This window comes from Sitophilus oryzae, unplaced genomic scaffold, assembly GCF_002938485.1.
Source record: "Sitophilus oryzae breed Bouriz unplaced genomic scaffold, Soryzae_2.0 scaffold_1234_pilon_pilon, whole genome shotgun sequence".
Classification (NCBI taxonomy): Eukaryota; Metazoa; Arthropoda; class Insecta; order Coleoptera; family Curculionidae; genus Sitophilus; species Sitophilus oryzae.
The window spans coordinates 49,907-63,259 of record NW_022145876.1 but is presented as its reverse complement, the minus strand read 5'-3'; the positions used below and the strand labels follow the sequence as shown (position 1 = coordinate 63,259).

General features: G+C 36.1%; 1 protein-coding gene across 1 annotated transcript in view; it reads left to right on the top strand.

Moving 5' to 3' along the window:
* The window catches only part of LOC115874166 (phospholipid-transporting ATPase ABCA1-like), a 63,472-nt gene extending 50,527 nt beyond the window's left edge, over positions 1 to 12,945 (top strand). Inside the window, 4 exon segments of the mRNA XM_030889268.1 lie at positions 2,142 to 2,393; positions 5,559 to 6,296; positions 10,067 to 10,515; positions 12,769 to 12,945. Coding sequence (XP_030745128.1) covers positions 2,142 to 2,393; positions 5,559 to 6,296; positions 10,067 to 10,515; positions 12,769 to 12,807 — 1,478 coding nt within the window. The 3' untranslated portion in view covers positions 12,808 to 12,945.
* The last annotated feature ends 408 nt before the right edge of the window (positions 12,946 to 13,353 follow it).

Sequence of the window (13,353 nt, the reverse complement as noted above, 5' to 3'; positions counted from 1 at the left end):
ACCACCTTTATTTGCTTTATATGGTTACAATCCTAACAGGCTTTTTATGACCTGTTTTTTGTGTTTGAATTCTTCCTGCAATTTATAATCAAACTTCGGTTTATGAATTTGGAAAGTGGGTTTAAATAATTTATGACAAAAACGCTTCCTATCTAGACCCGTCGACCATAGAACTCATCGGCAAAAGTCTTGCACCTCCTTACTATTTTAAAAAATTACATTTCAAACTAATTTTTTGTGGAAATCAATAGATGCTAAAGTTATGTTAAAAAATAACAGAAAAAAGGGAAAACTCTCACCAAGTTTAATAATATATTTTGCCAAAATACAAAAAATGCAAATACCATAAAGAAAAATGCTTGACAAAAAAGAGAAATTAAATAAATAAATAATAAATTCTGACAAAATTAAGATTACTAATATAAAGTATTGCCTCCTCGATTTGTTATGAGTGCATCAAGTCGTCGGGGCATCCCCACTAATAACGTTGTTTATGGTTTCTTGAGGTAAGTTCTGCCATTCCTCTTGAGCGGCAATGATCAACTCCTGGCGATTTCTTGGTGGGTTATTTCTGCGAAATACAGCTCTGGTGATGTAGTCCCAGATATGTAAAATGGGATTCATATCGGGGGAGAGTGGAGGCCACTCCACACAAGTTAATTCCCCTTCATTTAATGCTTCCTGGACAATCCTAGCTCTGTGCGGACGAGCGTTATCATCCATGAGAATAAAATTATTGCCGATTTCTTCTCGCAGTGGATAAATTATATTATTGGTCTGATTACAGTTTCCACATACAAATGGGCGTTCATCACCTCAGGAATATGAATGAGCTCTGTTCGCCTATTGTACATGATGCCACCCCAGAACATCCCAGTTCCTCCTTGATAAGGGGATATAAAGCAAGGGCTGTATTCAAGCGATGCTGCCGCTCTGCCTCCCTCCACACTCGCTGACGATAGTCATCACTGATCAAACTTATCCTGGTTTTGTCAGTGAAAATTACGTTACTCTTCTGAGGTAATAATCAGTTCTGGTTAGAGATACTTGGAGGTACATACTTGGTTTCTGATAGAGGGACTCGCAGTGGACGTCTACGGCGCACTCCAGCATTAGAAAGTCGCCTGGAAATGGTTCGGCTTGATATCACTCGGTGGTAACTTCGTTTAGACTGAGATCGTAGCTCTCGAATTGGAACTGACCGATTCCTTCTGGCAAATTGAGCCAAGTAGCGATCCTGTCGTTCAGTCGTTACCATTGTACGCCCCAACCTAGGACGAGATCTTACATTTCCGGTGTCCAGAGCCAAGTAGCGATCCTGTCCTTCAGTCGTTACCCTTATACGCCCCAACCTAGGACGAGATCTTACGTTTCCGGTGTCCAGAGCCAAGAAGCGATCCTGTCGTTCAGTCGTTACCCTTGTACGCCCCAACCTAGGACGAGATCTTACGTTTCCGGTGTCCAGAGCCAAGTAGCGATCCTGTCGTTCAGTCGTTACCCTTATACGCCCCAACCTAGGACGAGATCTTACGTTTCCGGTGTCCAGAGCCAAGAAGCGATCCTGTCGTTCAGTCGTTACCCTTGTACGCCCCAACCTAGGACGAGATCTTACGTTTCCGGTGTCCAGAGCCAAGTAGCGATCCTGTCGTTCAGTCGTTACCCTTATACGCCCCAACCTAGGACGAGATCTTACGTTTCCGGTGTCCATATACCGTTGTATAATTCGGCTTACAGTACTTCGCACTAAATTTAAACGATCAACGATTTGATGCCTGCTGAGACCTTCTTCATGCAAAGCGATAATTCGGGCCCTATTGAAGGCAGAAATTTCGTGCCCTGGCATTTTTGTCGCCTTTCACAACACTTACTACAAGATTGAACTCGAACTGAGAAACAAAATTTGACCGCAAATAGCCATACACATTCTATCGATTAGGTTTCCTTTCATTGATTTTATGACTTATTTTTTGTAGACATATATTAAGGTATTTGTACACATAGCCACAACAATATGCTATGCAAAGAAATAAATTTATCTGGGGGTGTATGACTTTTGCCGATGAGTGTATTAGCAATGACAAGTCAAAGGTGCTCACTTTTGTTATTGTTTTCGAAATTTTTTACTATTAATGTTTAATTAGGTGTGGCTGCTTATCTAATAGTCCAGGTACTGTCAACTCCCGACCTAGGATTGGAACATATCGGCAATACACTGAACTGGATATTCCTGGCCGTTCCACACTATTCTCTGGCAACGGGGATTCGTGATATTTACACTTTGTACTTTTACAACAAAATCTGCAAAGAACTCTACGCAAACTGCCAATTAGTTACACCAGACATTTCCTATGATGAGTGCATAGATAGTGTCGAAGCACAATCTTACTGTGCAGGTAAATTTGATTTAATTAGTATAGTTTGTCCAGCGAAAGAGAGTATATGACAATGACAATTGTTGACATTTATTCAAAAAAATATTTTTTTTTTCAAACGGTACAGAAGTATTAATTTTTGCGATGTGATTGACAATATCAAAAAGTCATTTTAACGCCTAGGCATAAAAGTAAAACACTTTTACGCCTAAGCATAAAAGTACGAAAATATATTATTAAACTGACAGTCTGAAGTGTCAAATTAAACGAGCGTAACCATAATTTCTCGATATACAATTACATACAGGGTAATTATTTTTGAGATGATGAATTTTAAATATTTTTATGTTATTTGGAACGTTTGAAATTGTTTAAAAAAATATTTGTGGCGTTTGAAAAAAATAACATAGTTTCTATTCGGAGTAAAAATGACTTTTTGTGGCTCGCCTGTATGTGTCAATTGTACAGCCTCGCTATGATAAGTGTCATTTTTACTCCTAATAAAATAATATACTATTTTCTGGAATTTTTTATATACAGGGTCCGACAATAATGTGTCTCTAGAATAAAAAACTTGAGAATTTTGTGCAAACCTAAAGTAGGTATGTACCGGGTTGTCAATTAAGAATGGACGCCGGCTGTATCTCAGAAACTACTTATCGTATAACTTTGGGAAAAAAATTCTAATAGGTAAATCGACCAAGAGAAATCGCTGGAAATTACTTTCAAGTTCGAAAAGTGCCCGCTAGGGGGCGTTTCTCTAATAGCCAATCAGAAAACAGGGTTTTCCTCAAAGATATGCAGGTGGACAGGTATTTTAAATATTACTATTGTAATCATCGATAAATTTGTATTTTTTTGATATAGAGTATTTTGCTCTATCTCATAAAATAAAGTGGTGGGGGAATGTTAAACTTGCGTAAGGATAACTCTGGTTTGGGTTGCGCGATTTAAACAAACTACGGCTCGTTTAAAAGAGCTTTTCTTCCTTAATGATCTCCAGTATAAATTTTGTTTCCACAATTTTTTTCGTGGTAGCTAGAGGGCGCTGTTGACATTATAACAGATATTGCGCTTTTGCGTAAAAAATTAGATAGGAGGCTATATTTTCCTTTGCACAGTTAAATAGAGCACACAATTTCCAAAATATCAGCGCAAACCGCAACTTTCTATCTTCTCTAACCGGAGATATTAAGAGAACAAATCATGTTAGGCTGCCGCTCAGGATTATATGGTCTAAAAATTATAGTAGTAGGCTAGGAAACAAAAAGAGGTAAATTGGTTACGTCAAAATATCAAAACGTTTAAGTTCAGTTTTCATGCATCCGAATTTCGGGCGTTTTCTTAAAAAAATGACGTCATAATTATTTAAACGTGTTTGTATAACATTATCATCCATCCATATAATTTTTACCAATTTCTTGGTTAATTATACGTAGGTAGATTCAGATTAAAATGTCCGAAAGTCGGAGAATCAATAATTTTATTAAAATTTCTAGGAGTTTTGTGCCGCCATATTGTTTTTAACAGAAAAAAACCGCCGAATTTCGTAGGGTCGAAAACTAGGGGTTTATTCATATAACGTCATTTAGTTATTAATCCAAGTTCGTCCTTGTTGAGTTTGTTTAAATTGCATAACCCAAACCAGAGTTATCTTTATTTTAATAAAAGCAAGTTTAACCTTCCCCCACCACTTTATTTTATGAGATACAGCAAAATACTTTATATCAAAAAAATTACAAATTTCTCGATGAGTACAATAGTAATATTTAAAGTACCTGTTCACCTGCATATTTTTGAGAAAAACCCTGTTTTCTGATTGGCTATTAGAGAAACGCCCCCTAGCGGGCATTTCTCGCACTAAAATAATTTCCAGCGGTTTCTCTTGGTCTATTTACTTATTAGATTTGTTTTTCCAAAGTTATATGATAAGTAGTTTCTGAGATACAGCCGGCGTTCATTCTTAGTTGGCCACCCGGTACTAGGATGTATTTCAGGAAAATATTTTAACTTCTATAGAGTGGCTCAAAAAAATGTTGTGGAGTGGATCGGTATAAGTTTTTTTAATGGAACACCCTATATATTATTACATTTTTGGCTTCCTTTCTGATCACTTTATACAATCCTAAGATATGAGTAAATATATTTCAGTTAATTTCAGAAATATTAATAAATAAATTAAAAATATATGTTTTTCAACCATCTTTAAAAAAATTATTACAAATACAAGAACTGTCTTAAAATCAAAACTATGTTAAAATAATATTTCTTTGTTTTCTTTAAGGAACACCCTGTATATTATTTTTTTATTAGGTGGAGAGTTAAAAAAATAACAATTTTTTCAAAATTTTTAACGGTTTCGCAAATACTCGCGGTATTATTTCATATGGCTCTATCTACGGTAAAATACGAGAGAAAAACCATTGGGTGGCTTTGGTAAAAATTTACTGTGGAAAATGCCATATGAAATATAAAATTGCAAATATCTGCGAAACCGTTAAGACTTTTGAAATAGTCTATATACAAAAAATGTTTATTTTTTAATTCTCCATCTATTTTAAGGATAATATACAGGGTGTTCCGTTTAAAAAAAAAGAAGAAAAATTATTTTATATTTTAAAAAGTTTGGCGTAGAATTTTGAACATCATGTATGATTTACTATTACCATATTTATAGGAAAGTAATAAGAAACCATCTAAAGTAAATACCTGATATAGTTTTGATTTCAGCAGAATTCTTGTATTTTTAATATTTTTTTTTAAAAAAAAGAAAGGCTAAAAAATATATATATTTATTTATTTATTATTACCCCTGAAACTATCGAAATATATTTACTCATATCTTATATTATTATATAGGATTAGGTAAAGTAATCTGAAAGGAAGCATATTGCAATAATATACAGTGTGTCCCATTTTAAAAAATCATCCCGATCCACTCTACATAGAATTTCTCATGTCAGAAAATATGATCCAAATATGGGAGTTAGTTCAGAAATTATTTGGAAAAAATCGAAGTAAAAATAAAACTTCTACACCCTGTATCTCAAAACAAGCATTTTAGAGTTACTTTTTTACCTGCAAAAAATACTGCCGAAGTTTCCCGAATACAATTCAGACCAAGCTGTATTATACATATAAAATCATTCTCGTTGAAACAAACTTACTCAAACTCTCTTTTTTCAGATTTAGATGAACACTATTTCAAATGGAAATCTCCGGGTATAGGAAGAAACCTTGTATATTCCTTCACCGTAGGTTTCGTACTACTCACCATCATTCTAATAATCGAATACAAGGTATTCTCACAAATCGCCTACTTCGTGAGACAAAAGTACTTTCCCAAAGACCCACACCCCGTACCCGACGAAGATAGCGACGTCCATAACGAAAAAGTCAAAATCCAAAACAGTTCCCAAGTGGAACTGTTCCACAATTACACCATGGTGGTACAAGACTTGACAAAGTATTACGGAAACTTCTTGGCCGTGAACGGGCTATGCTTGGGTATAAAAAAATACGAATGCTTCGGATTGTTGGGGGTGAACGGTGCCGGGAAAACCACCACCTTTAAGATGCTCACTGGAGATATCAGGATATCGAAAGGTGATGCTTGGGTCAACGGAAAGAGCATCAAACGACACGTGGAAGACGTTCAAAAGCTCATAGGTTACTGTCCTCAGTTCGACGCTCTGTTGGATGATATGACGGCAAGAGAAACGTTAATAATGTTCTCCTTACTCAGGGGTATTCGCTACGAAAACTGTAATCTTATAGCGGAGAAGTTAGCTACGGACTTCGACTATTTTCGGCATTTAGACAAGAGAGTTAAGGAGCTGAGTGGAGGAAATAAAAGGAAGCTGAGTACTTCGATAGCTTTGATAGGAGATCCGCCAGTAATTTATTTAGACGAACCGACAACAGGTTAGTTTATTTCCATATAATTATAGATATATATATTTTAAATACAAAAAAATGTGTTTAAATAATAATTTTACTGTGAAGCTTCACTCAGAACCTCGCAATTAATGGAATAAATTACTGGTTTCATTTACTCTTTATATTTTTTTAGGTTATGATCATTCACAATGTCTAAAAAACACAATTAAAATTAATAGAATATCCTAGCAACAGCTTCCAGTAGTCAGTTGTAACCGTAGAGAAAGCCTAATGTTTAGCTTATAAAACAATAAACTGTTGATGTCTAACCAAATTTTATCTTGACGAATGATAATCAAAGGCGAAAATGTCATTCGTCGCATTATAATGAATTATACTTCAAATTTTGAAGTATAATTAGTGTAAAATTTAAAAGCTTCATTCAGAATCTCCAAATCAATGGAATAAATTAGTAGTTTCAATCAGGGTTGTTAAGTAGTTTATGAAGCAAAAAACTACGCCAAAAACTACGCGCAGTTTTTGGTATTAACTACGTTTAAAAATTTTAAAAACTACCTTCAAAAACTACACAAAAACTACCTACAAAAATATAGTAGAACATAAACAATTTAGACTTTAAACAAAAATCAAGCCAAATTCTTATCATGGAAGTATGAAGTTATATTATATTTGTTATAAGTTAAACAACATCAGAAAAAAAGACATTTTTTTTCAACAAAAGTGTATTTTCTACGAAATACAAAGTAACATTGAACACAAAATAAACTATAAATTCTTATGGAGAAATTCTCCATAGACATTCTCCAGGAGAATATATGATTGTTTACATCTAAAGGCACAACTTCATAATTCCCCTTTTCCCAGATGGTATGGAGACATCGACATTCCAAGTATTTTTAAGTACTAAGTATCAAAAATGTCACATAATGGTACGTACACATTGGTGCGCTGCGCCGCGAACGCGCGGTGCGCGCTCCGGGCGTTCGCCGCGCGTTGCTTTTTTTTTGTTTTAACGAACATCCCGCGATCCATAGAAATCCCGCGATCCATAGAAATCACGCGAACATTCGTCTAGTCGTTAATCATGTCTCTATCGTCCGAGAAGAACTACGCAATTTAAATCATAAGTAGTGCAACTCTTTAAACACTCCATTAATAAACAATATTCAAAGAAAAACACAAAAAAGGGAATTTATTCAAAGAAAATACACATAGTCACTGATAAATACGCGCGGAATGCGCGCGGTGTCGTCACCGGCCATCCCAACTGAACAACGAACAAACAAAGCGGAGCGTCGAAAAACCGACTGGAGATGGTTCGCCGCTAGCTGTTTGCGCGCGGTGCTCGCGCAACTTGAAAACACGTGCTAATATAGGCGAATAGGTGCGCGCGTGCCGCGCGTTCGCGGCGCAGCGTGCCAATGTGTACGTACCATAATAAGGAACATATTCACAAAATATAGATTTTTTATTTCTTTAAATTGATCAACAAACAAAGTTTTACGTTATGTTATCACAGTTATTTAAAAAAACTACATTAGTTATATAAACTACACATTTACTACTCGACATTTAAAAAACTACTTGTGACAGGTAGTAAATGTAGTTTATTAATTACTACGTGTAGTTTAACAACTCTGGTTTCAATTAGCCGTGGAAGTTTGTTCACCTAATTTTAATGTAAGCATTCAGAACGTCATAATTAGTGGTAGTAATTTTCAATTAGTAAAAAAAGTTACTTTTGACTTTTTCACTAATTATACCTCAAAATTTACGAGGAATGTCATTTTGGCTTTTAATTATCACCCGTCAAGAAAAATTTTGGTTAGAAATCAAAAGTTTATTGTTTTATAAGCTAAATATTATGCTTTCTCTATGGATACAATAGACTTCCACGAGCTGTTGCTAGGATATTTTATTGATTTTAATAGTGTTTTTTAGACATTGTGAATGATCGTAGACCATAGATAAATGAAACAAGTTTAGATTGGAAAGTGCCCATAAGGACAATGTAAACACCTCTGGTAAACACTATTTGGCGCTATTCTTGCAACGGTCGCGACCCAAAACTTTTGAAAATTTCGGAGCGGTTCGGCTTTTCCCGGAATTTTATCGTCAAATATTGTTTATTCAAATGTATTATTATTTTCGTTTAATTTTATAAATAAAATACAGTGTGTTGCATACAAGAAACTTTATTTTATATAAAGACGCATGTATGAAATACCTATGAAACTCTGCTATGAAATATTAGAAACCGACGTTATGTCACGATCCACGATGGTTTTTGCAGTTCACAGTTCTCAGCACAGCTTTTTATGTTTTTAATGCCACTTTTTCACAATTATCACCGATTGAAGTAAATAAAACTTGAATTAAACTCACAAGATAGCAATAATTACTTTGAAAATGGACGCTATAAACACTTTTCGGAATTTCTTTAATGAGAGCGGTTTAGATTCTGAAAGATTATTATGATTTTTGAAGATTCTGACTTTGACAAGAGAAAATTATTTCTGTTTTTGTTTGCCATTGTTCTTAGCGACCGCTATAGCAGCGCCAGATCGCATATAACGGTCGCGACCCAAAATAATTTCGCGACCTAAAAATTTTACGGGCTTTCCAATCTAAACTTATTGCATTTATCTATGTCGTAAACTAAAAAGTATAAAGTGTAATTGAAACCACTAATTTATTCTACTAATTGGGAGGTTCTGAAAAGCTAAAAGTTTATTATTTTTTTTTCACTAATTGAAAATTCCTACCACTAATTTTAACGTTCTGAATGCTTACATTCAAATTACTAGTACGCTAATTGAAACCACTAATTGGGAGGTTATGAATGAAGCTTTAGACATAAAAAAAAAATTTAAAAAACGTTCATCATATACTGGTATGTTATGATGACATTCAATATTTTAAAACTAACTTGCCAAGCCATCTCTAACACCATTTCTTTTTTGATCATATGGTATTTCAAATACTCATCGAAATGCAGCGACAACTAAAAATCACACATCTAGTCAGTCCTAAATATATTTTTTTTTAAATCTCAGTATTATCATCCATACAACTTTAAATATCAAACTATTTTAATAGTACTAGAGCTAGTAACGTCAGGAAAACAAGTATTGTAAGTAAGCTGGCTCTTTGATATATATTTTACTATGCTCTCTGGAACAGAGTGCGGATACACGTTGCGTTCACTATTGCGCATTGGAAGAAGATCCTACATTTTTATTTAGTCTTTTAAATTCCAGTATTGAAAAAAAGTCGGGCAAGACCCCACAGCGCGGCGCGGAAAGTTTTCGCTTATGAAGCGAGGAGTTCGAAGTTCGATACCGGCTCGGGGTAAACTTTTTTTTTATTTCATTTTTGTTTATATTCTGATAGTAAAGTATTAAATATTTGTTTTTTTGATTACCAGAGCGGATGGCATTTATGGGTTTATGAGCCGTAGCAGTAGTGAATGCAACCTTACCCCGAGCCGGTATCGAACTTCGGACTCCTCGCTTCATAGGCAGAACCTCTACGCGCCGCGCTATAGAGACATGCTCGATATATCTTTAGTATTAGGATTTAACAGACTAAATAAAAATATATAGAATCTTCTTTCGATGCGCAGTAATGAGCACAACGTGTATCGGCATGCTCTTCCAGAGAGCGTAGTAAAAGATACACCAACGAGCCAGGTTTCTTAATTAATACTTTCTCGAAAACGTTGCTAGCTCTTAGACTATAATATTTGTGTTTTAACGCATCATAAAATACTAGATACACTTAATATTATCCAGGTATGGATCCTGCCACGAAAAGATACTTGTGGAACGCCCTCTGTAAAGTCAGAGACAGCGGAAAGACCATTGTCCTAACTTCGCACAGCATGGAAGAATGCGAAGCTCTCTGCACCAGACTAGCCATCATGGTTAACGGAAACTTCAAATGCCTGGGATCCACGCAACACCTCAAGGACAAATTCGCCGAAGGCTACACCATAACGATAAAAGTGAAAAAGCCCGACGAAAGTTCCGGTTCAACGCATGCCGATACCAGCGCCATAGAGCGGTACATTGGTGAGAATTTCCCCAACGCCACCTTGCGAGAGAAGCACGAGGAACTGTTAACGTACTACATCATGGATAAGAGTGTACCTTGGTCGCGGATGTTCGGTATATTGGAGGATGGTAAAAGGAGAGATCTGCCCATCGAGGATTATTCTTTGGGACAGAGCAGTTTAGAACAAGTACGTTTTATCATTACTTATTTTCATTTCTTTTATTTTTTGGCAAATACTCTATAAATAAAAAAATCACCCAAAGTCAAGCTGTAGATTTTTGATGTGGATATTGGCCTATTCCACTGCAACCTTTACAGAACTGTTGCGGTCTTCTTCTTATAACTTGATTTATATATTTTTTCATTTGTATTCTTTACAAAGAGTCTATTAATATGGGGAGTAAACCTTCCATATAGACTTTTGCCAATGGCTTATCATTGCCTAATACCTACAAGACCCGCCCATTTACCAGGCTATCGCTCTTATATAGAATATGTTCTGCTGTTTCTTTTTGATTGATAAAACTGCACATGCCCTCGTCTGTTTAGGTCAGGTTAGGGTTGCTAGGGTTTGAGATGCTGTTTAATCCATAACTCGGAGGTTTCCCGGTCCATTGTGATACCCGCAGCATTATTGTACCAAAACCTTCCTCTCATTCATTCTTTGCGTTGAAGCACTTCCAGCTCTTTGCAAAGTTCTCGATGTCGCTGATGTTGGCTTCTGCTGCTTCCTCTAGTCCCTCTAAAAAACCTTGTCCTAAAGTTTTAAACCGTCGGCATTCCAATGCCGGACAGTGGCACATCTGGTGTTCTATGGTTTCTTCTTCCTCTCCCGCATTCTCTGCAGTGATCGTCGTTTGAAATCTTCCATCTCACGAGGTTTACACCCGTGGGGTAGTTTTTTTAGTGATGACATCTACAATTATGCCTATTAGGTTCTTTTTGTGCTCCAGTAGTTTTTGTCTTTTGCTGTATCTACAACTGGCTACAGTCTTTGAGCTGTAACGCTGTCCTAACGGTACTGCCACGTCTCTTGTTGCTTGGCGTTGATGGTAGTTCCTATAGCTTTATTCAGTGTATTGATCGTCACAAGTGGTGGTCATCTGCCACGGCCTGGCTCCGTCTTTGGCGGGTCTGTCTGCTTCTTGGTTGGTCACCATATTGCTGTGGCCTGGCACCGAGCACAGGGTGGTCCCGCTTTGACGCAGCCGGGACAGTGCTTCGTGGCTGTCCATCACAGTTTTCAATCTCACTGATTGCATGGCGATACTTCTTAAAGCGCCCAAGATGTCAGAGAATATCATCACAATATCTCCTATTGTTCTATCAGCGATTTTGTTTCGAATACCAGCTGACCCGCTTCCTTTATGGCCTAAACCTCTGCTTGTAGAACGTTACAGCCATCCGATAGCCTTAAAGATCGTCGGATGTCTAGTTCCTCTGAGAAGAAGCCTATACCTGTGCCTCCTGAAATTACGGAAGCATCTGTGTATACTGCTTGCTCTCTTAGTGTTCATTACTCGGTTGCTTTTCCATTTTTTTCTTGTCGGGATGCGAATACTTATCGTTTCTCCAAAATCATGTTGGTGAGGATATAGTTTGTTTTCTAGTCTAGCAGATGTGGACTCGTGTTTGCTATATTTTATCCTATCATTGGCAATATCCTCGAATGAGCGTAGTAGGTCTGGTTCCACAGATTGGATTCCCTTAATCTTAGAGTTCCCTTAGCGGCCAGATCCTTTCCGAGCCAGTCGATTGATTGCAAGTCCGGAATTACTTCTAGCGCAGCTTGCGCTGTGTTGTGCCTTCTCTACATTTGTACCTAGAGCTGCTAATTACTGTAGTTTTGTGGGACTTTTTCTATTAGAGGCTTCATCATTTTACCCATCAATTTTTAAATACCTATTAGTCTGCAATGCCTTGTTAGTAGACACCACAATTTTTCTGCCTTTGCATGAGATCTGCATAAATTTTTGTAGAGTATTCTACTCTGAAATGTTTCGCCTCCTTCTGTTCTACTTAATTTTTCCATCATTCTTGAGATTTGTCGACTACCTACTGTTTTGTGACTATTTTCTGATAGATTTTGAAGCAACGCTGAAGGATTTTGGACTTGGCATCCTTCAATGGCATTGATAAGGCTTGTTTGGTTATTTTATCTGTTTCTTTCTTTGTCCTTTGTGACCTTCGAATACTCGGTCGTCCGATTCAAGTATCATTCTTATGTTCTGCCAATGTATTTAGAGCTCGCACACAATCCCATAATAGTATAGAATTGACATTTATTCATATCTATACAGCTATAAGATAGCAACTGAACGGCGTATTCTTTACTGCTTTATTGCTTAATTTCCACACTATAATAGATTTGCTTGATTGTCATCTATGTTATAAAGTCAAGCCAGAAACATAGTATTCTATTTATTTTATTTATTTACAGGTATTCCTCACATTTACCAAACATCAACAAGAGCAGTAACGTGTGATAATGTGATATAGGTTATTAAGTATTTAATTTCTAACAAAATTCAAACCAGTGCAGTGCCTCTCTCTGTTGAAATTTGTCCGTTGACGATAGCGTATTTTTAAGTTAAGTTAAAAACAAATAATTTATTTATATAGAGATACAAAATGAATAAAAAAGTTTTATTTTTGAAATATATTATTGTGTTTTTATTTCACGCGAATTTTGTTTTATTGACCCAGTAAATAATATACAGCGCGTTTTCTTAACGCGTTACATAAGAATCAATAATTTTTGGAATGGATGAAGTTTAAAAACAGCCTTTACTATCCGCGAAATGTTACGAAATATTTTCAGAAATATTTCGTGAAACATGTCACCAAAATATTTCTGGAAATTGTACGATAAATATAAGCCCGTGTTATAAAAATTAGTTCCCACGTTTCCTGAAATTGATCGCCTGACCCAGATTAACAATAAAACACAAACAACCAATCACGGCGCGTCTCGATCAATTTCAGGAAACGTGGGAACTAATTTTTATAACACGGGCTTATATTT